We start from the raw sequence: 26,967 nt of genomic DNA, 5'->3' as shown, positions 1-26,967 counted from the left end.
ATCACACTCAGCTGCTCCTCAGGGGTTGCTTGGTTTCTTGAATAATCACCGCTGCACAGAAGAACCAGACCCTGCGCTGATGCAGGCAGGCTCCACAGCCTCCACCATAGCTGCATTCATACTTACACCAGTTCAAGAGCTGCATGGCTACTGCCCAGTTTTCAAGCTTGTGGTAACTTTTCACCTGTGAAAATAGAAGCAGAAGAACAGAATGAGGAAGCAATCCACTGGAAGTTGTCCTGCATGAGGGACTTCCCTGGAGAACCAGCACAAGGACGGTGCTGCCTGCCCAGAAAAGTGCCGCACTAAACCAGGTGCTGGAGAACGGCCAAGCACTGGTTCAAGCTGGTGCTTTGTTCACAGAAGACAGTACCACTGCCAAGGGGCTCAACACTGTTAGAATTAGAGCTGAGGTGCCAGGCTGGTTGTTTCCAACACCTGTTATTTTTATTATGCATCTTTCTGTATTTTGTATTCACATGAACAGATCTGGTGTCCATTTTCAGATGGTACAAGAACTTCATGCTAAGAGCATCCAGTGTTTTGTTTTCCTAGTTACACAGAATGGTCCTCATCGCAAACCTTAGTGCATCAGAAAGGCAGAGAGGAAAGACCCAACTTGCTAAGTCAAGTTCTTGAACAGTTAGGATTGGCAGCATTAAGTTCTGTTGAATTACTCCACGGGTAGTTTTTCTAATCAGCAAACATTTATTAGAAACTGCAGAAGTACAGTAAAGGACTAACACAGGGAGGGACAGGCTATTTCATCTGCAACTGTCTGACCTTTACAGAAAAAAACCCTCCAGTATAACATAGTTGCCATAAATACTTCCACCATGACAAAAGACGTCGGAAATGCAAGCTGTTGACATTACAGGATACTTAGCCAAAATGAAACCTTATGCCTTTCAAACTGTGAGCTGTAAAGACCAGCAAGTTTTATGACAGTGTGATATGCTATCCTAGAGTTTAGAGAGCAGGAAAGTGAAGCTGACATTGAACAGACAATATAGATTCATGTGAAGGAAGTTCATTTCCAAATGATAAAGAACTCTGTAACTCATTGCCAAGTTCTGGATCTAAACCAAGCAAGTTCATAAAAGATGAACGTAGAACAGGTTCACCAGTACGTTCATGTCCTGGGCTGTATCCTCTGGCTCAGGGGATTGCCATGAGCATAGTGCACAGCAGCATTTCCCTTAGTGTCTGCTGCTAGCTGCATGGACCTTTGGTTTGACTTGCTTGTCACATACAGTCAGCCAAGACTCCAGTATTTGAGACTCAGTTTTGACTGTGCAAAACAAAGCCTCCCTGCCTGGTGGTGTGAGATTTTACAGGCTTGTTTCTCAAAGTGTCTCATACATTTAGTTCTTCCTTCTGTCTCTTGGGAGCCTGAGCAGAAGACAGGCCACCACCTCCAAAGAGGGCAGACACCCCATCACGGGGCTGCTCTAATTCTTGTTTGTAAAGTATTACAACACGCTGTGCAAACAAACAGTCTAACCTCAGATGAAACAGACATCTCATAGATAAATTCCATGCATGGGATTAGTCACGCTCATGTTGCAATGATTAGTGTCATGGATAAAAATGACCCAAAGAAGAGGAGTATGAGAATGTTCCCTCACAGCTTATTTACATTAATTATAAACAAAGACTCCCGGCTCTCTTGTGCTAGCCCAACAACTACTTGTGCCTACCTGTTGTCTGTAAGCTTAGCTCAGGACTATGCTAAAGCAGATTTTTCTGCCACACCTCTGGAGTGGGCTGCCTTTTTCTTACAACTTCAACCAAACAGCAAAAGCATGTACTGCAACTGCTTTATACATGTTTCTTGCACAGTTACAGGAGCAATTCCTTGCTGTTATAAAGATGTATCCTCATCTCACCTCCAGATGACATAACTATAAGGTAAAGGTTCCTGATGTGAACCACACCATAAGCTCTTACATAGACAAACATCCTTGTTCAGGGTGGTACAGCATCAAACACTGCTCCTGAGCTAAGCTGTGGTTGGTGCTCTGCTGCTATCAGCACTCATGATGCTTGCTCTGCGCTTAGACCATGGAGAGGAGTCTTTAGCATTAAAAAAATTCACAGAGTAAACTCATTAAATTGTTTAACTTAAAACATATTTTATACACAACTTCTCCAGCTGTGAAGATGTGATGCTCTTACAGCTTTTGACCTAATGCTTTTATGCGGTAGAGGAGGTGGAAAGATGATACAAAGCCCATGCATGCTAAACCACCTTTGCAGCAGGAAAATCAAACCCCTTACATAGCAAAAGCAACCACAGAGAGTCAAATCATTGGGCTAAAGCAATAGGCCACGTGGACAAACTGAGATCTGACTGGTTTTCTTAGGAGCGTGTGACTACTTAGATTGTGCAATTGCTCTGTCTCTGCTCTGCAATACAGCCTGATGTCCAAACATCGGCATCTGTAATAGCTTTATTTTGTACTGGTATCATTTCCGTGCATTTTGTAAATAAACAAACTGTGACTCATCACTTATGGGCTTGGAGAAACTCACGGTAGGGGTTGTAACACAGGCTATGTCATCACCTTCTCAGTTGTCCAAAGGTACCATCGTACGTAATGGGACTGACTGCAAGCAGGGTAACTCCAGAGAGGAAGTAAGTCTGGGTGCTGAGGCCAAATCCTCCTGCCCGTGCTTGCCGTGAGCAGCACCTCGCCTGAGGCAGAGTCCCGCAGCAGTGCGTTCGCTCCAGGACCACTGTGGCATTCGGTCCAACTGGCAACAGCAGCCCTGGCCTGGCAGGATATCCTGCAAAGGTGGACGCTCATGTTGTGTCCTCACCCGAATGCACCTCTTCAACCCAGCGCTGTGTGTGCCATCCCACCCTTCAGATAGCTACACTGAACTAGCACTGGGCAAGTGGAAAAATGTACAGAAGATACTACACAGAACTCAATGTTTAACCTTTGCCTGCCTTACACTACAGGCAAATAGTTGCAGGCAATCCTGATTTTTTTTTTCCATTCACTTGGTTTCTGATTTGTGAGCAACCTTATTTCTTCTGCCACATAAGGAACTCCGTCAGCAGCAGAACTAATGAAGCCTAGTCTCTCACGCATTTAGTACTTAGATAATTAGTTTCCGTGTATTTTGAGGGTTTTTTTGCTCATGGCTACAACCTCTTTGTTGGTCAGTGTATTGTAAGGTCTGTATCCACTGGTTATGCGGTTTCAGAGATCCCTTAGGGACCTTTAAAAGCTTTGCTGTTCTTTGAGCTTTTCATTGAACTGAAACATGGCCATCATGTTCAAAGCTGCTGGCAAGCAGTGAGCACAACCACAGCAGAACTGTGTGCCATCATGAAGTTCAGCTTAAAGCAGATGGTAAAGGAAGCCAGTAAGTCATATAATAACCTAGCAAAAGTCCTTTAGAGTGCAATGGAATGGCAACACCAAATCTGAAAAGGCATTAAATCCGAAAATTCTCATTTGTAGCCTCATCACCTCAATCTCAGAGACGTAGCCTGAGCCTCCAAACCCAACAGCTTCAACAATCATGATCTTCAGCTCTGAATGCCCAGACAGTAGGGAAGCTCTTCAGTCCAAATCTGGAGTCTTGTTCTTCTCTCATGAACAACAGCCAGCCACAACTGCCTAGCATAAAACCTCCTGTCACAAGAGGAGAGTCAGTCCTTTATCCCTGCAGCCCATCACCCTGCAGGACTGCCTGGTACCACTGGGAGAAGTGGTAGCTGTATAGAAATGGATGGCTGATTCATGCTGGGACACTGGTCTACTTTCTTGTCTCCCCGACACAATTTCACCCAGCACAAGAGAGCTCTAAAGCAGTTTAGCCTCTCCACACACTCAGGACTCTCCAGCCACAAAGGTCGTGGGCTGAAGAACGAGGTGATGTCCCTAAAGCTGGGCCATCCCAAAGAAGCCTTTCAGACTGTGATGACAGAGAGACTCCATCACCACCCAGCTTGGCAGACGCTGCTGGGAACTGTCTGCAGGCTGCACAAGGAAGAGCAGAGCCACGCTACGACCATCAGTTTGGGCTTCCAGTGACCTCATCCTGCCTCCTCACATCCCTGTCTGTGCATCCAGAAGTGCACAGTCTTCTCCCCATCCTTCCCCTCTTGCCGCCGCACAACGCAGAGGTGGAAACCAGGACCTGAGCACTGTCAGGGTGGGGGGCATGGAGGAAGGAGCAACCCCAGGTTGGAGCAAGCTCACTGAGGCACACACAGCCAAGGTGTTTTACTCCTTCAAGCACCCTCTACTTCGAGATTAATTCAAATAAAGGTGGTTTTTTTCATAGGACAGTTGCAGCTTGCAAGACAAGTAACTGGTAGATGTTCAAGACCCAGGCTGGTGTTTAATTTAAAGAATCTCCATGTTCCAGTGTAGCTCATCTACTACCCACAATAGTTCAGCAACATCCGAGGCTACAGTAACCGTTAAACTGTTGTCCCGTGGTTTGCGTGAAAACCTCTGTTAAACAATATCAAGACTTATCTGTAGATGAGCTAAGCAAAGTTAAGCAAATGAGAGATGTGGTCTCACAACAGAAAGCTGTGCAGAGCCCCAGGCTAGGCAGTGTTGCTGATGCCTCCATCACAAGAAGTCAAGTCCAAGGGCCACCTAACCTCATCTCTTATCCAAAGCAACCCCAGACACTTCCCAAGGAAATGCAAGAACCCCAGCCTGCCTGCATAGGTCTCAACCTGCCCTCCAATACCTCAGGAGTCATTTCTGTCTGGACTATAACACCTGTTATTCCCTCAGGAAAGCATTATATCACCATCCATTAAAACACCAGGTTGCCTTGCTTCCCATTTAACAACTTGAGTTAGACACTATGTCTTGCTAAATTTACGGCCTCACCAACTTCTGAAGACAATGAGACACACATACGTAAACTCAGTTAATCAGTGGTTAAAATTATTTTTTAACAGCCCATTCATCCTTTAGTTAAGTTCCACAATTTCATGGGAACAAGCCCCGGACAGGCTGGAGATGTTGGGAACAGGAGGTTCTCCCCAGCTACCACAAAATACATACCATTCCTGGGTAGCTATTTGTTGCCACCAATCATGCTGGGAACAGTACTGTGCCCTGTGACACAGTGGATTTGATTTAAAATAAAACCCAAAAGAGAAAAAATAGGGCAGCCTTGACAATATCTGCTTGACTCACCTCTGCTGCTGTGTTTAATATTGTGGGGAGAATTGCTCCATGCAGGGAGCCATTTAGAAAAAGCTTGATGAGGAAGAGCTTGTGATGAGGAAAGCTCGTCTGCTTTACTTGAGACCCACTGCATGCCGGTCTAGAACAGATGCACTTGGCATGTATATGGAGATGGCTCATACATACCGAAGGAGCAACGCATTCAATAACCGCACATTTATGAGACAGTTTCTAATCAAACTCTTCCTCCAAGCAAAGATAACAGGCTGTCCTCAACGTTCTCACCACAAGTACGTGACAGCTCCAGCACTCTGCTGTCTACAGCACACAGCAGCCTTGTTGTGCAAGGACCCACCAAGCAAACGTGACAACTCCAGCCTCAGGGCATCTGTCCCCTGTCTAACTCAGAAAATCTTGTGCTAGGAACTTACCCGCATCCTACATCTTGAGTAACACTTCCCAGCTCTCTGCGGTACACCAGCAGATCGCATGGCAGTGCCTCCAGCACGTTTTTTCACCTACAGTAAAAAGACATCCACCATGCTTTGTGCGCACACACAGAGCAGAGCATTAGGAAAGCAGTTGAGCAGGCATGGCACAAGCCTCTGCTGTACAGACACATGGCCAAGGTAAGACTGATAGAAACAAACCCCTACTTACCAAAACCAAGCCCAAGACAGTAATTAAAGGGCAAACAAACCCTGACCACTCAAGTTCCTATTGTCTACCTTAATGCACTGTTTCCCCATCACAGGGCACTCTGGATCTGCTTGCTTTCAGGGTATCACACACACCTCCAGCTGCAGAGTTTTCCCTCTCCAACTGCTCTGCCCGGGTGGGTGGAAGAGGAACAGGCCACGCTGCCTGCCACCTGCCCCAGGGAACTTTCTCTGCTTTTCTAGAAAGAGCTGCTCAGTGGAGGAGCCCTACTAGATTTCTCCTACTTTTGAAATTGTTTTTTCCTTCCAGCTGATGATGACCTACATAATAAGCAGGTCACTGGAACATGAGAGATTTTTTCTGAGGCGGAGAAGAAAAGCCAAGCAGCTCCCGCACTGCGTGTGCTTCCGAGGACAAAGTGAAGCACTGCTTCCCAGGGGTCCCACTCAACAGCCTCCTTCTTGCTCTTCCTGTCCAAAATCAGTGGGAGCCGTTGGGATCCCAGCGGAGGCATGAGCAAAACATCAGGCTAGTTAAGGACCAGTTCCATGGGGGATCGAGGGGAGCTTCAGGATCGTGAACGCCCCTCACATGAATGGTAAACACTCCACGTGCAGCCTCTGTGCACAAGGCTGTGAGCCCGTGCAATGGTCTGCCTGTGTGAGATCCGCTCCACTGCATAAGGTGAGCTCTCAAACAAGCAGCAAAGGGAGAGAGGAAGCGAACAGGAAAATGTGAAGGGGACAACTCCCCACCATGATTCCCCTGGTACAAAACCCTCCCCAGTTGAAGGAAGGATCTGGTTGTAGCAGGTCTGCAGACCACAGAATACAGGACCAAAACATTCCCAGCTGCAACAGTGCCCTACCTGAGAATCTGGCAAGAAAGAAGCAGAGTTAGAAGAGCTTGCACTTGAATACCTCTCAAGCTCTAGTAATTTCTGTTCCTTTACACAGAGCATTCCTAAAGGCTTGCTACTATAAAGTACAAACTGGAAATCAGAAGGATTTGAGTAGCTGAGAGAAGAGAGACCCTGGGATATCCCTTCAGCATCAGTGTAATTTAAGGCATGGCAGCACAGAACTGGATGGTCTCAAGGTGTTGTGTCCAGCACCAGCCTCTAATCCTGTACCTGATCTGTCTCCAGTGCTTCCTCCCAAACAGAAGACAACACTGCCAAAGATGTAGGTCAGCATATTTAATCTCCACATCAACTGGTACACTGTGAGCAGGAAGCCACTACCTACCCAAGGGTAAGGCAAGATTCTATTAGAGAAATGGATGTAACAAGATCCTGCCTGGGACTCAGAGTCAGTCCCAGAAGGATTTATGGAGCAAGTAACCAGAGCAGACAAGGGTAAGAAGTGCTCTCAAACAGCCTGATGGCTCAGAGAGCTCTAGTAACAATAGTGCAAGTCTGGTAACTAGGTCACAGTTATGATCCTTAATTAATCCTGAAGAGACCCTATCTGCCATGGGGAACATGACAGATAAGGTAGCTCATTAAGCCCAGAAGCAGGCCAGGGGTAATGCTAGACCACAGCCTAGCCTCCAGAGGTTTGGGGACAAAATCCCCTTTGGCAGCAGCAGCTGCTTTGCCCAGCCTGCTCTCTGCCAAGGTTTTAGCTAGCAGACACCCCAGGCTCTCCTTATCTCCTCTGAGGAAGCAATGACAACCTGGAGCCTGTTCACTGACCACTGCCTAAACCACACTGACATACCAGGAAACAGGAGAGAAACAGGACTGAAAACAGCCCAGGGCAGGCAGACATGGGGCTCCAGCAGAGATGTACCAAATCCTGCTGGACAGCTGAACCTCAGCTCCCTGCAATGCACTTCACCCGTAGCCCTGTTCTTCTCCTCAACACCCCTTTGTGCCAGGGTGTGCTATCTCAAGTCGCTTCTTCCTCGACTTCTCTGGAAGAAGAGGTCCCAGTTTCTCTACGTGTACTTCCTCAGCTTGTACAGAGGTTTAAATTAACAAGGTGGGCTGGAAGTCACAGCCCTGAGACACAGGCGCTGCAAAGGGACAAAGCCAGCGGAGAAAAGGGCCTGACATTGCAGCTGAAGCCAGGAGAGGTCGCGTGCCAGCAGGGCGAGGTTGTTCACTTGGCAGAAGACCTGTTGCTGACCATGACAGCAGAAAGCCCATCTGGCAGCAGAGTGGCAGAGACCGGCTGAGGGCATGGATGGCTGACACCTGGAAGAACAGGCTAGCCTCTAGAGAAAGCTGTGTTTTGCATCTACACATGATCCCTATGAACGTCTTGATCTGCTTAAATCCACTGGTGACAGGGAAATAAGCTGAGATAATGTTGATTGAGTTTTCAAGCCCTCCTTCTGCTACCTGAGCAATTAAAAAGCAGCTACCATCAGCAAAAGCAGCAAAACCTAACAGGGCTTCTGAGGACTCAGCACAGAGCAAGAGCATTAAAAATAGTTGTTTCAAAGGAGGGATGTGTGACTAATAAGCCCTAAACTGACAATTGTTGGGAAATGGTGGCAGCTTAGTACTAAAGCCCAGTACTAAAGCTCCAGGGACCCTTATTAAGGTGTCAGTTTTGCTCACTACCACCCCCAAAGGCATTGTATTCAGCGACATGCACAACTGACAGCACGCCAGGGAACAGACACGACTCCTTACAATTAAACCAGAACAAGCAGCAAAAAGAAAAGCTGCCAAGTAAACATAAAACAGTATTTCTACCCAAGGAAACCTTGAATAGCAGAGTAATCAAAGCCCAGGCATACGCACCCTTACCACACACACGCACTGTTCTCCCCATCCAAGTGCAGCTGGGTGAGGGACAGCAGTGCTGTGAGGTCACTCCATGAAAACCAGGTCACTGGCTATCAAGCTCGAGAGACAGTGCAAGGACTTTGGGAAGGATGTACTGAAATCACTTCTTCCAATTAAAACACAAGCTTAGGAAGCAGCTCTAGTTTATTTGCTCTTGTAATTGGAGCTTTAAATCTCAATTACTGGCTCAAAGTCTCAATCACCCCTCATGGTAAATGTATCTTGACAGGGTTTTTGCTGTGGAGGGGACACACAGTTTTGGAAATGCAGCTGAAGCAAACACAGGAAAGGTAACCACCTTTCTGAGACAGTAGCACAGAGAGCACAGGTAGCGTGGAGCAATCTGGAGTCCCAAAGGCTCACAAGGGAACCTGGAGCTTGTCCCCTTCAGTCACCTCCAGAAAACCAGCACGTTCATTTGCGGTGCCAAGCAGCAGCCTCCTCTCTGCCTCCCCCCAGCAAAGTGCAATCCCAGGCTCTACGCAAGCCCTGCAGACCCTCCCGTATTCCAGCACCAGACAGCACGAGGACCCAGAGGGTCGGCACCCCTTCACACGTTAGAGGTGCTGGCTCCTGTTCCATGGCTAAAGTGGTGGCTGCCCACCTCCCAGGCACCCCACCCTCCACTCCAGGGTCTCATTCCTGCTGCAGGTTGGGCAGGATGAATGCTGCCTACCTTAGAGCCTGGCCCAGTACTGTGTGCTGCCCCATGTGACATCTCTCCCCAACACAGGCAAAACCGCCTCTTCCAACACGTTGTCACCTCACAAAATGCAGCTTGGCAAAAAAGCCCCATCTCATATCCTCCCTGACACAGAGGCTGCTCATCACACTCCATCAGAGGCAGAAGAATTAACCTTTAAGTAGTGAATGGGCTAGAAAAAACATTGCAAGGCAACCCAACCACCCCTCCACTTGTTAAACACTGAAATAATAAATGCCAGCAGTGCTGTGTTTGCAAAATTCAAAGTGCCACACAACAGAAATACAAAACTACCCTCAAGGCTTTTGGGGAAACAGTTCAGCCACTGCTTAAACCCAAGAATCCCAGCATTAGCCTTGCACAGTGGAGTTAATCTGAAAGTTTACTGGTGCTGCTGATTGCTGGAGACATCAGTTGCTCTTCACCTCATATTACCTCTCTGTGCAGAGCCACCACCCCTTCACATCACGTTTCCACATGGCTCCATACTTTGTCCCTGTGTGATCAACTATTCCTTATCAGTGCCAAGACGGCAGTGTCTCAGGAGACGTCTCCTGTCCTAACGTTGAGTATTTTTTTTAATTAACACATTATCGAATTCCACACTGGAAACAAGATACATCTTTTTGAGAACATGAACCCTGTATTGCTATTTCAAGTTAAACTATGAAGCAGAAAGCTGTAAAGACTAGAGGTCTTTAAAAATCAAGACTGGAAGTACTTAAAAAAACCCCTACGCTCTCATTCTCCTAGGACTTTGTGGAATGGCTGCAAGAATTTTTGGGCAAAGTGCTGCAACTAGCAAGTCTGAAGAGACTAGATTTTCTAATGCATATAAAAGCTCTGTAAGATTAGCAGAGCTCTACAGAAAACCACAGCACATTGGTCAATCACATGATCCATCACTAGTGCTAAGCCAGCAATGATCCTCTGCTCTCCCTTGGTTTGCTCTTACAGTCAATTCAACATCAGAAACCAGGCACAGAAGAAAATTACTTAACCCCAAGGTTGTATTTTTGCCATTTCAGTCTTAATTTCTCAGCTGATCCCATTGAAAATTTTTGTTATGCACTTCCATGTCTTTCTAGGACATTTCCTAGAATCAGCTTTTATCTTCTTCCCCTGAGATTGGGACAATGTGCATTTCCAAGAGAAAGCACATACATCTCTCCCGATGAAGTGGAGAGTTCCATGAAAAGACATTAGAGACTCCAGGTTCTTTACATCTCCTGGAGATAAAAGAACAGCACGTTTTCCAACCATTACAACCAGCCCAAGCCAACAGCTGACAAGACTACATTTGCTCAGCACTCCTTTGAGTCCTCTAGCCTCGTAGATCACAGCAGGAATGGTGTTCAAAGCAGCTGCAAAACCATCAGGTCAAATAAACTCCATGCAGAAAAGGCTGCCAGCAGGGTCCAAGTTCCCCAAGAAACCTCCCATCCCAGCTGCCCTGGCTGATCCTCCCTTGCACTCCTCCTGGTACTGCCTGCACTGCTTGGCAGGCAGAGTGGCCCAGCAGCCTTGGAAGCAGAGCCCAGAGCTTTGCGTGACTTGGGCTGTTTGTAAGACAGTGCAAACAGAGCACTTGCCAGCTCTCTGAAGGGTTCAGAACAAAGACAAACAAGGAATGGAAGCCTCATGTACTCGCGTAACCTGAATATGTCACAGAGTTCCTCTAGTCGGCAGCTCCCAAGTTCAGAACTGGAGATATGATGTGCTAATTTCCTCCCTTCATATTTCAGCACTGGCCCCTTCTTTCCTATTGCTGATACTCTTCTCATTTGAATGCCTTATCACCACCCTCTAACTTTGCCCATAATCTTTAGAGCACGATTACCTCAAAGGTTAAGCAACAAGAGCTATTGCAGAATGGCACAGCAAAGCCCATGGGCAGGAAGCACCAGCATTTACACTCAGAGATGCAAAGATCTGCAAAGGAGCTGGACACCAAGAATGCTGCAGCTCATCCTCCCAGCTTTCTGCTGTGGCACACAGGCTGTGGTGTTACACAGGCTCTCCTACCATTCACGGGACTGGGTTTGGCCCTGTGAAGTGTCATACCCCCTGTTGCCACACACTTTCCTGCTATTTTGATATCTGGAACATCTCCACTTCGATGTGAGGCATTCTTCTGCTCTACTGCGTGGATTGTTTCTTTCAAGGAGCTAATTCTAATTGACCATACAACTATAGCAACTAATATTAACTGTAACAACTAGTTCTTTTAACTATAAAGTTTCTCAGACCATGGATGGAAATAATAAAGTATCACAACTGCTTTACACTTCCCTCTGTTTATTGCTTGCTTTCTCCAAGACAGTTCTTAAGACTGTCTCGATACCAGCAATATCTAATGCTGTGGAACAGCTGGATAAGAAGAAAAGCCACCCAGATAACAGAAGAGTCCTGTTGCCTCACTGGGTATGTGTTCACAGGGTAACACTGACATAGAATTTCCAGGTTGGTTCTAGTCAGGAAGGGCATTTTCCCCCACCTTCTCATGTCATCAGCAGGTCTCTCATTCTGAAATGCTTCTCTTTACTTCACTGAAATATCAATTCTTGCAGAAGAAATTAAAATAGCCGATGCAAAAGAGAAAAATAAGCCTTTGATGAAACAAACCGCAACAACTAGCCTTGCTTGTAGGTGTACTGTACCTACAACAGACAATTTAAGACAACAGCCTTTTGAAAACCCACCATTTTCCCCACCAAAAAAAAGGTCAGAGACTACTAGGGCTTCACAGCATGCCTTTATCCCTATTTCCAGGCTGAAAAGGCAATCTTATTTGTATTACTCCACCTGGGAGAAGAAAAGTAGCGCGTACATCTGCAGGAAACAATACCGACTGACAAATAGTCAGGGTATCTTGTTTTTGATAAAATTGTATCAGCGTATACAAAGGATTTAACTTACCATGTTAGACCGAGTCTGGGGTGACTGGGGAGTAGTGAGGGCACCTGAATATGCTACTGCCTTGTAAGGTGCCTGTGGGGTCCCATGGGACAGGTAGACAAGTCAGATAAGTGATTTTTTGTCATGGTTTAACCCTGGTAGGCAGCTAATCCCTGCACAGCTACTCAGTCACTTCACAGTGGGATGGGGGAGGAAATCGAAAGGGTAAAAGCGTGAAAACATAACACCAAAAAACATAGAGAAAAAAAATCCACCAAACCCAAGAAAAACAAATGATGCAAAAGAAAACAACTGTTCAGCACTAACTGACCGATACCCAGCCATTCCCTGAGCAACAGCAGCCCTGACCAGCTTACACCCCCCCAGTTTTCTTGCTGACCTTGATGTCATATGGTCTGGGATACCCCTGTGGTCAGGTGGGGTCAGCTGTCCCAGCTGTGTCCCCTTGTGTCCCTTCCCAGCTTCTCGTGCACCCCCAGCCTCCTCACTGGCAGGGAAGTGTGAGACATAGAAAAACCCTTGACGCTGTGCAAGCGCTGTTCAGCAATGACTAAAACACCCCTGTGTTACCAACACTATCTTCATCACAAATCCAAAACATAGCCCCATACAACCTGCTTTGAAGAAAATTAACTCTATACTAGCCAAAATCAGTACATTTTTACAGGGCAACAGGGAGACAAGAACATATGCCCTTGATTTTCTAGAAATCATCTGCTTGACAGATAAGTCCTAACATTGACACTGCTTTAAGAGAGACAGCCCATGGGCTCCAGCACAGTATTTTTCACTGCTGTGGGTCGATTTCTTGTTTTCAAGGACTTTTACAATCCTGCTTCTACTTTGACTTCCACCTTCCTTCCAATGCCCACACTAACGCAGATACAAGCAGCAGCAGGAGCTCACTAGAGCTACCTGGTGTAGCAAAGATGCTTTGCTATCTAAACATGACCTGAGTGTCTCTCTGGGCCTGAAGCATTGAAATTCAGATGAAGGAGAGACACCCGCTTCTTCCTCTTTGTCAGCTGTCTGTCCTATATAGAGAGGAGCAGGCTATCTACTGAACTCCCTTCTGGAAACTCCAGTTGCAGAGAGCTCTGACTGCAGAGCTGTCCTTTCCCCACGCTCTTGCACCTTCACACAGGAAGCACCCAGATCCACTTTTTCTAAGGTACTTGTGCTCTCTGCTGACTGTGCAGAGTTCAAGTGCCTAAACTGGACACAGAAGGTGGCGTCTCTGCCTGAGTAGCTAATGAGAAAAAAGAAGGGCTGAGACATGCAAGAAAAAGACAGGCTGAAGCCCAGCAATAATCCTAACTAAAAATATACTAGTTGGAGTTTACTGGTTCTTTCTAAGAGAAGGAGAAAAACTGTGAGAGAGAGGAGCAAACAAGGGTGTGAATGCAAATCATTGCAAGTGCAGCAAAGCCCACAGTAGCTGGAAGGATTTGTGGTTCATTTCCTGATGTATGCTGCACAAAACAAGACAAACTCCAGGATACAGGAGAAGAAAAGACTTATTGTGTGATCTTCCACATCTGAAGCAACCGGAGAGATAAACTGGAATTAAGATAAGTGACTGCTGGCTGTGTTAATCAGATGGGCTGTAGAACGCAGCAGCCCTGGTGTGGGAGTGGTGCCCTTCAAGAGAAGGGCAGGGGACCTTGTCTGAGGGTGGCAAGAGCTTCTGCAGTCCCCATTGAGCTGAGTCATGCCCCTGATATTGGACTTTGCCAGGTGACCAAAACCCTCTGCAACAGGGCAACACCCAAGGGGCCAGCAGATGGCCAATAGTGTCCTGACCCAACACCCTTGTGAGGGCCCACCAGCAGTTCATGAATTTTAAAATATATCCATTATATTGGGGAGAAGAACAACTCAGCACTTGTTTGTATGAGATAGGGTAAGAAGCTTGCCTGGCCCGTGTCTGTGAAACAGGGGTGCTGCCCAGTCACTCTGCAACAGGTCACGTGTGCCTCAGCTTTCAGCAGCTCTTCCAGCTTGGTTGAATTCTCTGACAATTAGAGGCTCCTATAAAGAAATGAGATTTCCTGTTCTGTCATGTCAATAAGACACTGGATACAAATGAGGAAAATCTGTTAAAGAAATTCAGCATGAGAAGAATTTTCACTATGCAGCTACTATCACAACCCTCGAATTTTGCCTTAAAAGGTAAACTAGGTTCTGTCTGAGAACTACTGGTCTCAGGACTAGAGGTGGAAGTTCTCAGATATAAGCCTGGAATTTGAGTCTGGATTAAATCCAGATGTCAGGATCACATCCCCTCCCTTGGAAAATTCAGATCTCAATATAGACAGTGGCTTGTGCATGGGGAGGGGGAAATGTTTTTCTGGCTCGCCCTCTGTGACCCTGACTGGGTGGGAAAAAATTAGGAATATGTACAGCTCTGACTTCAGAAGTGGGCTAAAGGGATTAAATGTTGCTAATGGCATAGTTATCTGCTTTCATTTGGACAGGCTGAGTGCAGAGGGGCTTTGATTCTAGTTTTTCTGTTGAAGTATCTAAAAGCTCTCTTAAAACCATAACATTCATTAAAATTCCACGAAAGGAGCTAACTGCTGACAGACATGAGGCCAGATGAAGGCTACAAACCTGTGAATCAAGTTCTGTTTCCAGGAATATTGGTCAAAATGTGCTTGAGAGAAGTGTATTGAAGGTAACTTAGACCTGAGCCTATATCGTAAAATGGAAAGAGACCATCTTCAGCAGCAGTTCTCCATGGACATCTGCAGAAATCAACTTGACCCTGTGGCAGGGGATTTTTTTTTTCCCCATTTCAATTGCTATATGAGAAGCACTTTCTATGGCTTCTCATCCACCTCTCAAACTGCTAGAATTTAACCTTGTTTTTCTCCTCTTGCAACTTATTTAGCAAAGAAATCGACAAATCATCGGAATGGAATGGGCTTTAGAAACCTAAACTCAGCAGAGTCTCTCAGTGTAGCTGAGCGTCTCCCCTTCCCCCCATCAGATGGATCTTTCAGGCAGATTCAGCTTCCTCTGCTAAACCCATCTGGTACCCAGCATCTCCGGTACCAGCTCCAAAACACAGTCACAGCCAGGAACTACACCTTCCAACCCAAACTTTGACATAGCCAGCTGAATAAATTTATTCTCACATCAATGCTATCCCCTCAACTTAACCATTTTCCTTCTTTATTAATTGCTACTCTGCCCTTTACATACTCCGAGGCAGCCGTTCCTTCTCCTCAGCCCGCCGTACCTTTGGCCTCTCTCCAGCCAGGCTGGGTGAGCCTGTTTGCTCCCTCCAGACAGGCTCCCTGTTCCCCTGTGACTGCTGAGGCACTGTCCCTTGTCACACTCTGAAGTCCTTCTGTCGTGTAGCAAATGGCATTTGCATAGCAGCTCAGGCTAGTTTCTCCTGAGCCCTGTAGGATGACAGTAATACATTGCCACAATTAACATCTTTAAATACCATTTAATTAATCCACTTAAGCAGTAAGAAATTTTAATTAATGGCAGCTTTATTAGTATTTACTTCACCTGCAACTTGTAAGCTCTGGCAATATTTCCAAAGGGACTGAACCAGCAGAGCAGCTGAGAAGACACCCTTTTCCCCTGACTTTTCCCTGCTCTGTTGGTCCCAGAGCTCTGTCGTCTCTGCACTGACAAGGACACGTTGCTTCGGCAGTTCTCCAGGAGAAGGGTCAAGTTAATGTCATTCCACTGTTATTCAGCTCTGCGCAACTTCTGTCGTGTACAAGGTTAAATAAATTCACCAAAACCAAGCTCTAAAGAAGTGTTATTGCGGGGTCTGATTAATTGTGCAGATTGTAGGGTACTCTGACAGGAAAGCTGAGAGTTCTGCTCCACTTGGAGATCTTCGTATCGCAGCCAAGGTCGCTGTGTCTCAGCTGCCAGCCTTGAATGACATTTGCGTAAAAAGCAGACGCTCTTCAGGCCTGAGACTTCACATACACTTTTGAATACAAAACCACAAGCTTCTGCATTCCAGCAACAGTGTAGGCTAAGGTAATTCAATCTTGCAACATGGTAAGATGCTGCAGTGAAGATTATCAGGATGAAAAACGATTTTTGTGAGATGGAACCTGCTGTGGCAGGTGCCACGCAGATGAGCTCTGCAGCCTGTGGCAGTACTCTGCCAGCCCGTTTGCACAACACCTTTCCCTGGTGCCTCTTACAACAGAACTCAGATTCCCTTTCTCTGTCCCTCTAGAGCTAAGTGCCATGGTCAATTAATAAGGGAAAAATAGAAGGAAAAGTACTATCAACACACTATAAATCAAGCACAAGGGACTTGAATTATGTTGTTAAAACTGAAATTAATCCAAGGAGCACTGGAGTGATCCTTTAGGTTCAGAAACATTAACTCTCTGTTCCAAGGACACTCGTCAGGTATTTACGTGGCACAATATCATGATATGTCCTCCTTTTTTATAGTAACTGATATGATACAAAGCTTCAGGGTAGAGATCCAAATGTTGATGGTCAGGGGAATGGGAAGAGCACCAATCTGGAACACAGATCAGGTATCTTTAACATTCAAGTGCCAACTAACTATTATATTTTGCAAAATGTAAATACTTGAGGCATGTAACACTAACTGATGTCCCTGCTCATTGCAGGGGAGCTGGACTAGATGAGCTTTGAAGGTCCCCTCCAACCCAAACTACTCTATGAACACTTTCCATGAGAAAACGGAAGTAATAATTTGAGGCACTGTCCTAGTATTACCAAACGACCAAGACTCTTGCTATCATAACTGCTATGTAGACTCAGATAATATATGATAGCCTTAGTTCAATCATTTATTTACCGAACAAATTAAAACTAGTATGTATCTAGTTTAACAATGCCCACCGATGAAAGGCTGTTTCTTAACAGTAACTTCTGCAATACAGTGCTGAAATGAGTTAAAGTGTTTAAGATCTAAGCACTGAGACTTCTTAACACTGTAATAAATTCCTAATAAGCAAGAGCAAACTTGTTCAAAAAAAACATCTAACCCCACTAACACCTGCCTCATAAGGCCATGTCTACTCTCTTCAGGGCCCCACAAGGAATATGCAAGGGCAAACTCTGTCCTCTTTCCTACCTCAGAGTTTAATAGCGCACTGGAGTTGACAGCGACCCTGCCATTTGGCTATGGTTTAAGGTTGCGGTTCTCTTTATCTGCTTATTTAGTTCACAAAGTCCACGCCTTGCAGCCAGCATCCTCAAAGTGAGTCAGTGAAGAGGAGAGTCGGGCAAATATCCTGCTGGTCTCTCCCCTGCCTGCCAACAGAGGAGTTATCTAAAGATCAATTTGTAACATGTAAAAACTGACCAATGCTTTTGGTATCCAAACTTGGGTTCAGCAGCCACAGTTCTACATAGGTTTTGTATTTTCCCAATCACTACTACAAGGACCTTAACTACACACCATGACAACACACGAGATACCAGTCAAGGGAGAAGGAGCTTTAAAAGAGCTCTCCTCAAAACTCTGTACCTGTTAGAAAAACCACTTTTGCCTCCAACTGCGCAAGCCGACCCTCAGCTGGCTGAGACACGTGGCCGAGAGGCAGCACTGGGCCTGGATCCTGTCTTCCGTGAAACTCTTGTTTCGCAAGATGAGGACAAAAAGAAAACACGCATCATCTTTCTTCTTCGTTCTTTCCACACTTCAGCAGTTAGTACACGCTTACATGGATTTGTATGACCACAGCTCCTTTAATCATTACCCACCTGTAAATACTCTTTTAAACAAATAAACTTCAATGCCCATTGCAAAATAGAGCATGCAGGATTCAATTTTACTTGCTGCTGTCGTTCCTACAAGAGTATTTATCTTCAAAACCTGGGCAACGGCACCACACTTCAAAAACACAGTGGTGGAAGCCTGAGCATCGCAGGTGGAGAACCTGCCGGATTCGGAGCGGCTGTAGGCGAAGGGAGGGGTTCGGACCCCACCACGACCAGCGGCGAGACCCCCGCGGCCTGTGCCAGGCCGGCCGGGCAGCCGGAGCGGCGCGCTGGGAAATGAGCACACGAGCAGCGCCGGGTTTCCCCACTCAGCTGATTCACAGCTGATTTTCCAACGAACAGCCGCACCAGGGGCCCCCAAATCTACTGCCCAGGGCTGAGCGGCTGCAATAATTCTGGGAAACAGGCGCTGCCCGGCCTGGGGCTGAGGGGATCCCCAGAGCAGGATAGCTGCCCGCCCGCCTTCTGGGGGGGGGGATGACCCCCTTAGTGGCCGTCCCCTACAGCCCCCGGGGCCGGCTGCCCCGCCGTCCCCTCGCACACACCCCGGCAGCCCTGTCCGTGTCCTCACTGCGCCCAGAGCCCCCCCAGCTCCTCACAGTACCCAGGAGCCGCTCGCATACCCCGGCAACCCCATGCGAACCAGCCCCGGTCCCCCGCAGCCCCCTCCGGCCCGGCCCGCGCCTGCGCCGTGCGGCGGGGGAGCGGAGCAGCGCGCCTGCGCCGTGCCCGCCGGGGCTATATAGGCGGCGAGCGGAGCGGGAGCTGCTCGGGTGTATCTGACGCCTCCGCGGTGCGCTCGTCACGTCCGGTTCCCCCGTGAAGCGGTGAGGATGGAGGCGGTGGTGCGGCGCTGCCCGTTCCTGGCCCGCGTCTCGCAGGCGTTCCTGCAGAAGGCCGGGCCCTCTCTGCTCCTCTACGCCCAGCACTGCCCGCGGATGATGGAGGCGGCCCCGCCAGCTGCCGCCCGCGCCCTGGCCACGTCCGCCGCCCGCGGGCAGCAGGCGGAGGAGGAGACCCCTGGGGGCCGGCGGGGTGAGTGGGGCCGGGGTGGGCGGCGGGACAGCGGCTGGGGCACGGCAGCTGTAGCGGGGAGCGTTCCTAGGGACAGGGCCCGGCGTCCTTAGGAAAAATAAATAAAATATATATATATAATAGAAAGAAACTTCTGGAATAGGCAGCCTCGAGATGGGGGTTGCTTAATCCTTTAAATGTCCGTGCTAATCAAGCATGGGCACAAATCAGAGCCCGGCCTGCAGCGAGCTCTGGCTGGGGATCCGGGATCACAGACCTGGGATCTCTTGTCCCCGAGCTTCACCCTCGCTGGTGATGTTCTGCGGGGGTCTGGCCCTGGCACTCAGGGCAAGAGTTGGGACGGGTGGCTGAAAATAGCCAAACTGCTCAAAAAAAACCACCCAGAAACTCCACAGAACTCCCTTTTGGGAATGGAAGAGGGAGATGGGTGTTCCTTTAAAAGGGTACGGCGCTGCAGCTAGTGTTTTCAATCAGATGCCCTTTTGGTATCAATGGGATTTTGTGCTTGTATGAGTGAAGTGTGACCGCTCAGTTAAATAGTTCTGAATGGCTTGTGCCAAATTAATTGCAAAGGTAAGGGATAGAAGAGCTTAAGTCACTCTATTAAAATGATGGAGCTGAAGTGCTTTCCCTTCTCTGCCCCCACCTCAGATGCCAAAAATGCCAAAGAGGTGGCCCAACAGAATACAGATGGATCCCAGCTACCTACTGGCCACCCAGCTGCTGGTGCTGGCCAGAGCTCTGCTACCAAATGTCCGTTCCTGGCAGCTCAGATGAATCACAAGAAAAGTAATGTTTTCTGCAAAGCCAGCCTAGAACTCCAGGAGGATGTGCAGGAAATGCAGGCAGACAGGAAAGGTATGTATTCTATGTGCTGCTTCCTTCCAAGAGCTGCTGCTGCCTGACTTTGCCCTGGAGTGTGCCAAGTCTAACAGTTGCCACTTAAATTATATGGGTAGGATTATAGGACACCACAATAAAAAGCTGTTGGAGAATATAGGTGTAAATGGCATACCTGCAATATTGTGCAGTGGTTCCCCCAGGTGATTTTGGTGTGGGAATACTGGATGCCAGTACCCTGGCTCTAAATGTGTGGATCACACTTAACACTTGCACCCAAAGTGGATGCTTAGGGCTGAAAAGTGCTTTACCAGGGTGCTAATATAGACAAAGGTGGTATATCCAGAGATGGAAAAAACTGGATCAACGTACTATACAGACACAAATCCAAGCTGGAAAGCAAGGAAACCTTTTTTGTTGTTGTTTATGGAACTAAAGAGTGTTGTCTGGCTCGCAGTCCTGATGCGGAAGGGCTGTCCTTTAAAGGAAGGAACTTTTCACCAATAGCGTTAAAGCCTTGCTGTCTGTCTCAGGAAGCTTATTTTACTTTTGTGTTTTTCTATGGCATAATTTTAAAATCTGTGCTAACTAAACAAAGTACTGGGAACCAAAAGGAAGAAGATGACTAGAACTCTGCCTTCAGTTAGGTGTGTACCAGCTCTTTCAGTCAAATGCTGTAGCTGTATAGAGCTGTTTTCTGAGTCATGATGAACCAAATGTGTCATCATTACGTGTTGTATTGTCACTGATTAGCAAGTTTTCTTTTTGTCTTGTACCATGCAAAATTGTAAGCAAATAAAGTAGTTGTTTCTAACAGGCCATACGGATTCAGGCACGTGCTTCCTAAAGAAAGAAGAGCTAGAGTTACTTAAAATATTTGCTTTGCTGAACTCTACTTCACTTTGTTTCAAACTGATTAAGCTCACTGGAGTTTATTACCATGTCTATAGGTACAGAATTTGCTACAATACCAACTACCTCCCCAGTGAGGAACATTGAGACTGAGGGAGAAGAGCAGAGTGGTTTGCTCAAGAAGTTTAAGGATATTGTGCTGAAGCAAAGACCGGAAAGTGTCTCTCATCTGCTTCAGGATAACTTGCCAAAATGTAAGATTGTCTGGCAAAACCCCCACAGGCCTGGTCTCTTGTGATTATTTCGTGTGTGTTTAAGTTTCTGTCTCATTTCAGCTGTATCCACCTTCCAGTATGATCAGTTCTTTGAGAAAAAAATAGATGAAAAGAAGAAGGATCACACCTACCGAGTATTCAAAACAGTGAACCGAAAGGCGCAGATCTTTCCCATGGCAGATGACTACACCAATTCCCTCATCACCAAGAAAGAGGTGTCTGTCTGGTGCAGCAATGATTACCTGGGCATGAGTCGTCACCCTCGTGTGTGTGGAGCAGTTATGTGAGTAAGGCCATATTCTTAAGAGACAGTTTCAAGCTATAGTGCCCTGCAGAAGCTTTTGTGGAAAGGCTTTTGAATAATTGATTTCTCTACTGTGCTACATAAGTCGTTTCTTGTATTATTCTTGGTATAATTAAGCTTACACTGTTCTCTTGAGCTGGGGTAGGTAACTGAGTGTTTAGCTCCAGGGCTGCAGTCTGCCTGTCAGTCACTGACACTGCTCCTGAGATTTCCCTGAGAAACCACCAGATGTTACCAGATAAATTGGGTGGTATATTACAGCTGTACTCAGTACCTGATTTCTTAGCTCACCAGATTCCTGAGTTGTGCAGGTTGCTCAAAGATACTAAACCTGACAGCTGCTTTTTGCAGCCAGTTCCTTTTAAGAACTATACTCCAATTATGTACTAGAATGTTTTTGGCGATGATCCTGCATTTATCTGTGTATTGCACAGTCACGCTAATGCCTCTCTTTGGGCCCTCTGTAGGGAAACACTGAAACAACATGGTGCTGGAGCAGGAGGCACAAGGAATATTTCAGGAACGAGTAAATTTCATGTTGATTTGGAAAAAGAACTAGCTGATCTTCATGGAAAAGATGCAGCACTGTTGTTCTCATCTTGCTTTGTAGCCAATGACTCCACTCTCTTCACTCTAGCTAAAATGCTGCCAGGTGAGATCTCAAACTGCATCCACTATTTATCACAAAAAACAGAATCCTGCCCTAAGCAATTGGGAGGGCACTTCACAAATGGCTACTCAAAGTGAGGATTCATCCTACTCTTATCAGCAAAGTAGGTTTTTTTTACTGAATACTATATTCAAATTATGTTCAACTCACACAAATCATAGTAGCAGCCTACTGAGGTTGAGATCTAGGAGCTAGGACCTGCAGAAGACATTGGACAAAAAGCGCAGTCTTCTGCTCTTGCATTTAAATTCAACCTGAAAATGAGGTAGCAGGAATTACGTATCCTCCCACCTGTGAGTGTGAACTTCTCCCTCTTTATCCCTTCCCTGTAGTTCAGGGCAGGTTTAACTTCAAAAGTTAAGAGTTAGATAAAAATATTAAGGAGTTGGAAAAACCCTTCTGTATTTCCTAAAGATTCAAGTTTGTGTTAGTTTTAAACAGCTAAAATAAGCCTTAAATATTTTTGCTTCATGATCTGCAACTTGCTTTCTTGATCAAGAGCATTACTTTCTAGAATATGCTGCTTGAACACTTCCCGTACATAAAGCAGCGCTGAGAATCAGTTAATTATCTTTTGTACGTAAAGTGTAACTGGGCTGTTCCCTCAGGCTGTGAAATCTACTCTGATTCTGGAAACCACGCGTCCATGATCCAGGGGATCCGAAACAGCAGGGTGCCAAAACACATATATCGCCATAATGATGTCAACCATCTTCGAGAACTATTGAAGAAGTCTGATCCATCTACCCCTAAAATTGTTGCATTTGAAACTGTTCACTCAATGGATGGTAAGTTGACATCAAACGCTTCTCTCTCTTTCCAGTGCAGTTAGTGCTCAGATCGTCTGTACAGTGCCATAAAAATTTACATTAAAATAGGCTTCTGGAATGCCTCATGTTTGGAAGTACTTGCAAACTGAGAACAAGGAATCCTAAACTGCCAGTTGCTGCTTTGGTTCCCAGGTGCAGTCTGTCCCCTGGAAGAGCTGTGCGATGTGGCCCACGAGCACGGGGCGATCACTTTTGTGGATGAAGTGCATGCTGTGGGGCTGTATGGATCTCGAGGTGGTGGTATAGGAGACCGGGATGGAATCATGCACAAGATGGACATCATCTCTGGAACGCTTGGTATGCACGGCCTGGCACTTGTACAGAAGCTAAGGCAGCAAAGCTGCTGAGCAGCCCAATTAAGTGGGTTAACTCAAAATCAGTCTGTCAAGTGAACTTGCCAAGGGCTCTTAGGGAGCTAGAATTTTTCTAAAAGCCCAGAGGATGTAAGTATGCCCCACAGTTTGAAAAGCTTCTGTTAAGCTACTTACACTGCCTCACAAATCAGTTAAGGTAGCATTGTTGTAGGGTTGGTGTTTTTTTCTGTAAACAAGCTAGTGAAAAGTCCTCCAGTGGCATATTATACAACTCAAGAATAAATTCAGGTGATAATGCTAGTAGGGTAGTACCTCTATATTTAGTAGTACTTAGTTCTTTTATGTGAAATGGAATGCCCCTAACCTAGAAACCTGAGATGGGGAGTTACATAAAGAGATTTGGCAAGAACTGAAGCAACTGCCATTATCTGAGTAGAATACAGGCTTAGGAGTAAGTTTACTGCTGCAAATTGGAAAGTTGTTTAAACAGCTTCCAAAACATAAATAAAATTTACCAGGAAAGTTCATGGCTTCTTTGAAACTTAAAATCTTGCATTACAACCTAATAGAAGCATTTGCCAGACACCCTAGTTCTATCTGTGGCTCTCCTCTGGTACCTGAACATTTGGAAAGGGAGGCTGGTATTGACTCACAGTCACAACCTTGTGTGCTCCTTAGCAGCAGAGGCTATTTCTAGCATCTCTGGAACAGATTAATTTAAATCTGCTGAGAGACTTAGTGTCAACTCTTGAGGTCACTATTGAAGTCTGTGCTTAATGATTGTGTTTATAAGGTCTTCCCCAAAATCAAAACTTGAATATTTGGGAGAGTCTTGAACTGTCTTGGCTGTGTAATAACTAGATCCATGTTATCAGGATTGGCTTAAAAACAAAGCTGTAACATGTGCTGAGTAAATACAAGATTAACAGGGGGGCTAAGATTGTTGCCTACCACGACTACATTAAGTAAGTAGTCAAAATAACTCCTCCCTTTAAGTGAAATGCTATAATACTTCAAACCATTCTAAAGGTTGGAAGAAATAAACTTGGTTGCTTTTTTTTTTTCCTGTCTTGTCAGGCAAAGCATTTGGTTGTGTAGGAGGCTACATCTCCAGTACAAGTTCTCTGATAGACACTGTTCGTTCATATGCTGCTGGCTTTATTTTCACAACGTCCCTGCCACCCATGCTCTTAGCTGGTGCCATAGAATCTGTCCGAACTCTGAAGAGCGCAGAGGGGCGAGCTCTGAGGCGCCAGCACCAACGCAATGTGAAGCTTATGAGGCAGATGCTGATGGATGCGGGGCTTCCAGTGGTGCACTGCCCCAGTCACATCATTCCAGTAAGGGTGAGTGCTGAGGACACTGTCACTGGACTGTGGTGCCTGTTTGCATGTCTGTGATCATGTTAAGCTTTCAGATATTAGTTAACATTCACAAAATTCAAACCTGGCTGAGTATTCAGCAGTGATGTTCCAGGAGTCAGGCTTAAGTTAACCTCAGCTTGCTCTAAGTGTTGTAAAGCAGAATGATAAAATGTATGAAATCCACAATCTAACAGCACACAGAAAGCAAGGAGACTGGTAACAAGCCAGTAAAAAGAAGAGTTCAGGTATAAACAGCTACCCACCCAGGCTGTAATGCTGCGCCTATGCCCGGAGGGCTCTACAGCACAAGCTTTTAGCTTTTCTTTCTGGTGTATATGCTATTTATAGTGGCATAAGGCAGAGTAACTAGTCCTATTTAATTATCGTGGCTAGCCAAGTTGGGCTGACAGTTCTGCCCCCTTGTATACTTTGGGTGATCTTGTAACTTAAAATTTTGAACTTCAGGTTGCAGATGCTGCTAAAAATACAGAGATCTGTGACAAGCTGATGAGCCAGCACAGCATCTACGTCCAAGCAATCAACTACCCCACAGTCCCCCGTGGAGAAGAGCTGCTACGTATTGCCCCTACACCTCACCACACCCCTCAAATGATGAATTATTTTCTTGGTGAGTTCTTGCATCAGTGCAGTGAAAATACTGGGCCATCTGTGCGGTGATGAGACTAGGAAATACTGAAGTTTCAGGTGTCACGAGCTGGATGATGTCTTTCCACTCCTGCAGTACACATAGCACATACTTCTGCATTTAACGTGCTTTGAGCAGGACATGTGAAGGTTAGTGTACTGTGACCTAGAATGGAGTGTGCAAAGCCCGTGCTCTGCTCAGCATTGTCCAAAGAAATCTTCATTTGTCACAAGAGTCCAAAGAAATCTGCTTTCCTCAACTGAGCTGTTAACTTGTCTTAAACATGGATCTGTCCAGGGAAAGTAGCTGCTTCTTGATCCTGTCAGAAGAGGTGGTACGAGGATAGCTGGGACTTAGCTGCAGCCCAGTCACCTCACTGAAGAGGGTAGATTATGTCACAGGGAATTCTTGTTATCCCACCTTATTTGCTAGGAGAATAAGTATGCTGACACTTCTCTTTTGCTGCTTCTTTAAAGCAATCCACTGTCCCAAGACTTTACCTTAATGAACTTTCCTGTTCCTAACAGAAAAACTGCTGGCTACGTGGAAGGATGTTGGTCTGGAGCTGAAACCACATTCATCAGCTGAATGCAACTTCTGCAGAAGACCTCTACATTTTGAAGTGATGAGTGAACGGGAAAGATCCTACTTCAGTGGCATGAGCAAACTAGTATCTGTCAGTGCATGAGAGTAATGGTGTTAGCTGTATTCTTGTCGAGTTCTAGTACCCTGTCAGTAGCATTTTTAAATTGCTTAAGCATTTTAATCATAGTTGAAGCACTAAGCTCTGAAAATAAATTTCTAGAGCCGTTATGCCCATGTGTTTTGTGTGTTTCTCTACTTATCTTCTATAACTGGAACTGAAGTGTCAGTGGTTGGAAGGGCACCCAGTGGAATAAAAACAGATCCTGCAGCTTAATACTCCTGAGCTGAAGTATTGCCTTTTCACTGAGTTTACACCAGAAGAACTTCAGCAGTGTTTCCTGCTGTACTGCAAGGAATGGATTTATTTCTTACAAAAAGAGAAAAGTGGTATTTATAGCTCCTCATGAACTTTTGCAAACATGCAGGTATTATACTACAGGCACACCAAAACTTTAAGCAAGAGTTTACTACTTAAATGCTGTACAATAAGCTTGTGCGCATTTATTTGGAGGCAGGCATTTATAATGGGTTCTGCTGGATGGTGTCTCCCTCTACTGTCACATTCTCCCTTTCTAGTTTTGTGTGCACAAGCATTCCCTCTGGTGTTCAACATGGTGCTCACTGTTAAGAGGAAAAGAGTGCTGTTGGGTATTTTGTGCTAGAACACCAAGGTGGCAGGGAAAGGAAGGTGCAGCTGGTAGGTGCAAGCTGCCCCTGACTGCCTGTGTCTCCCCAGGTCTGCTCCCCTATGCACACAGAGCAAGACTACAAGAGCAGGGTGCAAACTGCTTATCAGTGAACAATCTAGTAAGTCAGGTCTTTGCAGGAAGTAATTGTCAGAGAATATCAGTGCTGCTTTTGCAACCCCTCTGAAAACTTAGGCCACACTCTACTGCTTCCATGAATAGCAAAGGCATGCTTTGAATAGGGGGAAGTAATTTTGTGGGTATATGCGTCAATATTGGCATGAAGTCTAGAGAAAAGCACCGATCTGCTTCCTTTGTGTACAGGCACATCCAGGAACTGCTGCAGTCCTGCTCTAACAACTCATTGAACAGCTACTCTGTCCAGCTAGTCCTATTTTCCAGGTGTGACAAGCCAACCTCTGTTAGGCTCACAGGCATGCTGGGAAGCTCCCATTACGAATCCATTCTAGTATCACAAATAGCTACATGTTGGGGAGACAGA

General features: G+C 46.2%; 1 protein-coding gene across 1 annotated transcript; it reads left to right on the top strand.

Annotated features, from left to right (window-relative positions):
• Positions 1 to 18,837: 18,837 nt before the first annotated feature.
• ALAS1 (5'-aminolevulinate synthase 1) lies at positions 18,838 to 25,833 on the top strand (the record flags this gene model as incomplete). Its single annotated transcript, XM_080350790.1, has 10 exons — positions 18,838 to 19,039; positions 19,691 to 19,897; positions 20,830 to 20,985; positions 21,067 to 21,289; positions 21,778 to 21,962; positions 22,589 to 22,768; positions 22,943 to 23,107; positions 24,202 to 24,470; positions 24,954 to 25,116; positions 25,662 to 25,833. 10 exons carry the CDS (start codon positions 18,838 to 18,840, stop codon positions 25,820 to 25,822), a joined length of 1,911 nt encoding a protein of 636 aa, XP_080206916.1. The 3' UTR covers positions 25,823 to 25,833.
• Positions 25,834 to 26,967: the final 1,134 nt, after the last annotated feature.

Source organism: Nesoenas mayeri (assembly GCF_963082525.1).
Source record: "Nesoenas mayeri genome assembly, chromosome: 10".
In the NCBI taxonomy this organism is placed as follows: Eukaryota; Metazoa; Chordata; class Aves; order Columbiformes; family Columbidae; genus Nesoenas; species Nesoenas mayeri.
The sequence above is the reverse complement of the archived record's forward strand: the minus strand, read 5'-3'. Positions and strand labels throughout refer to the sequence as shown.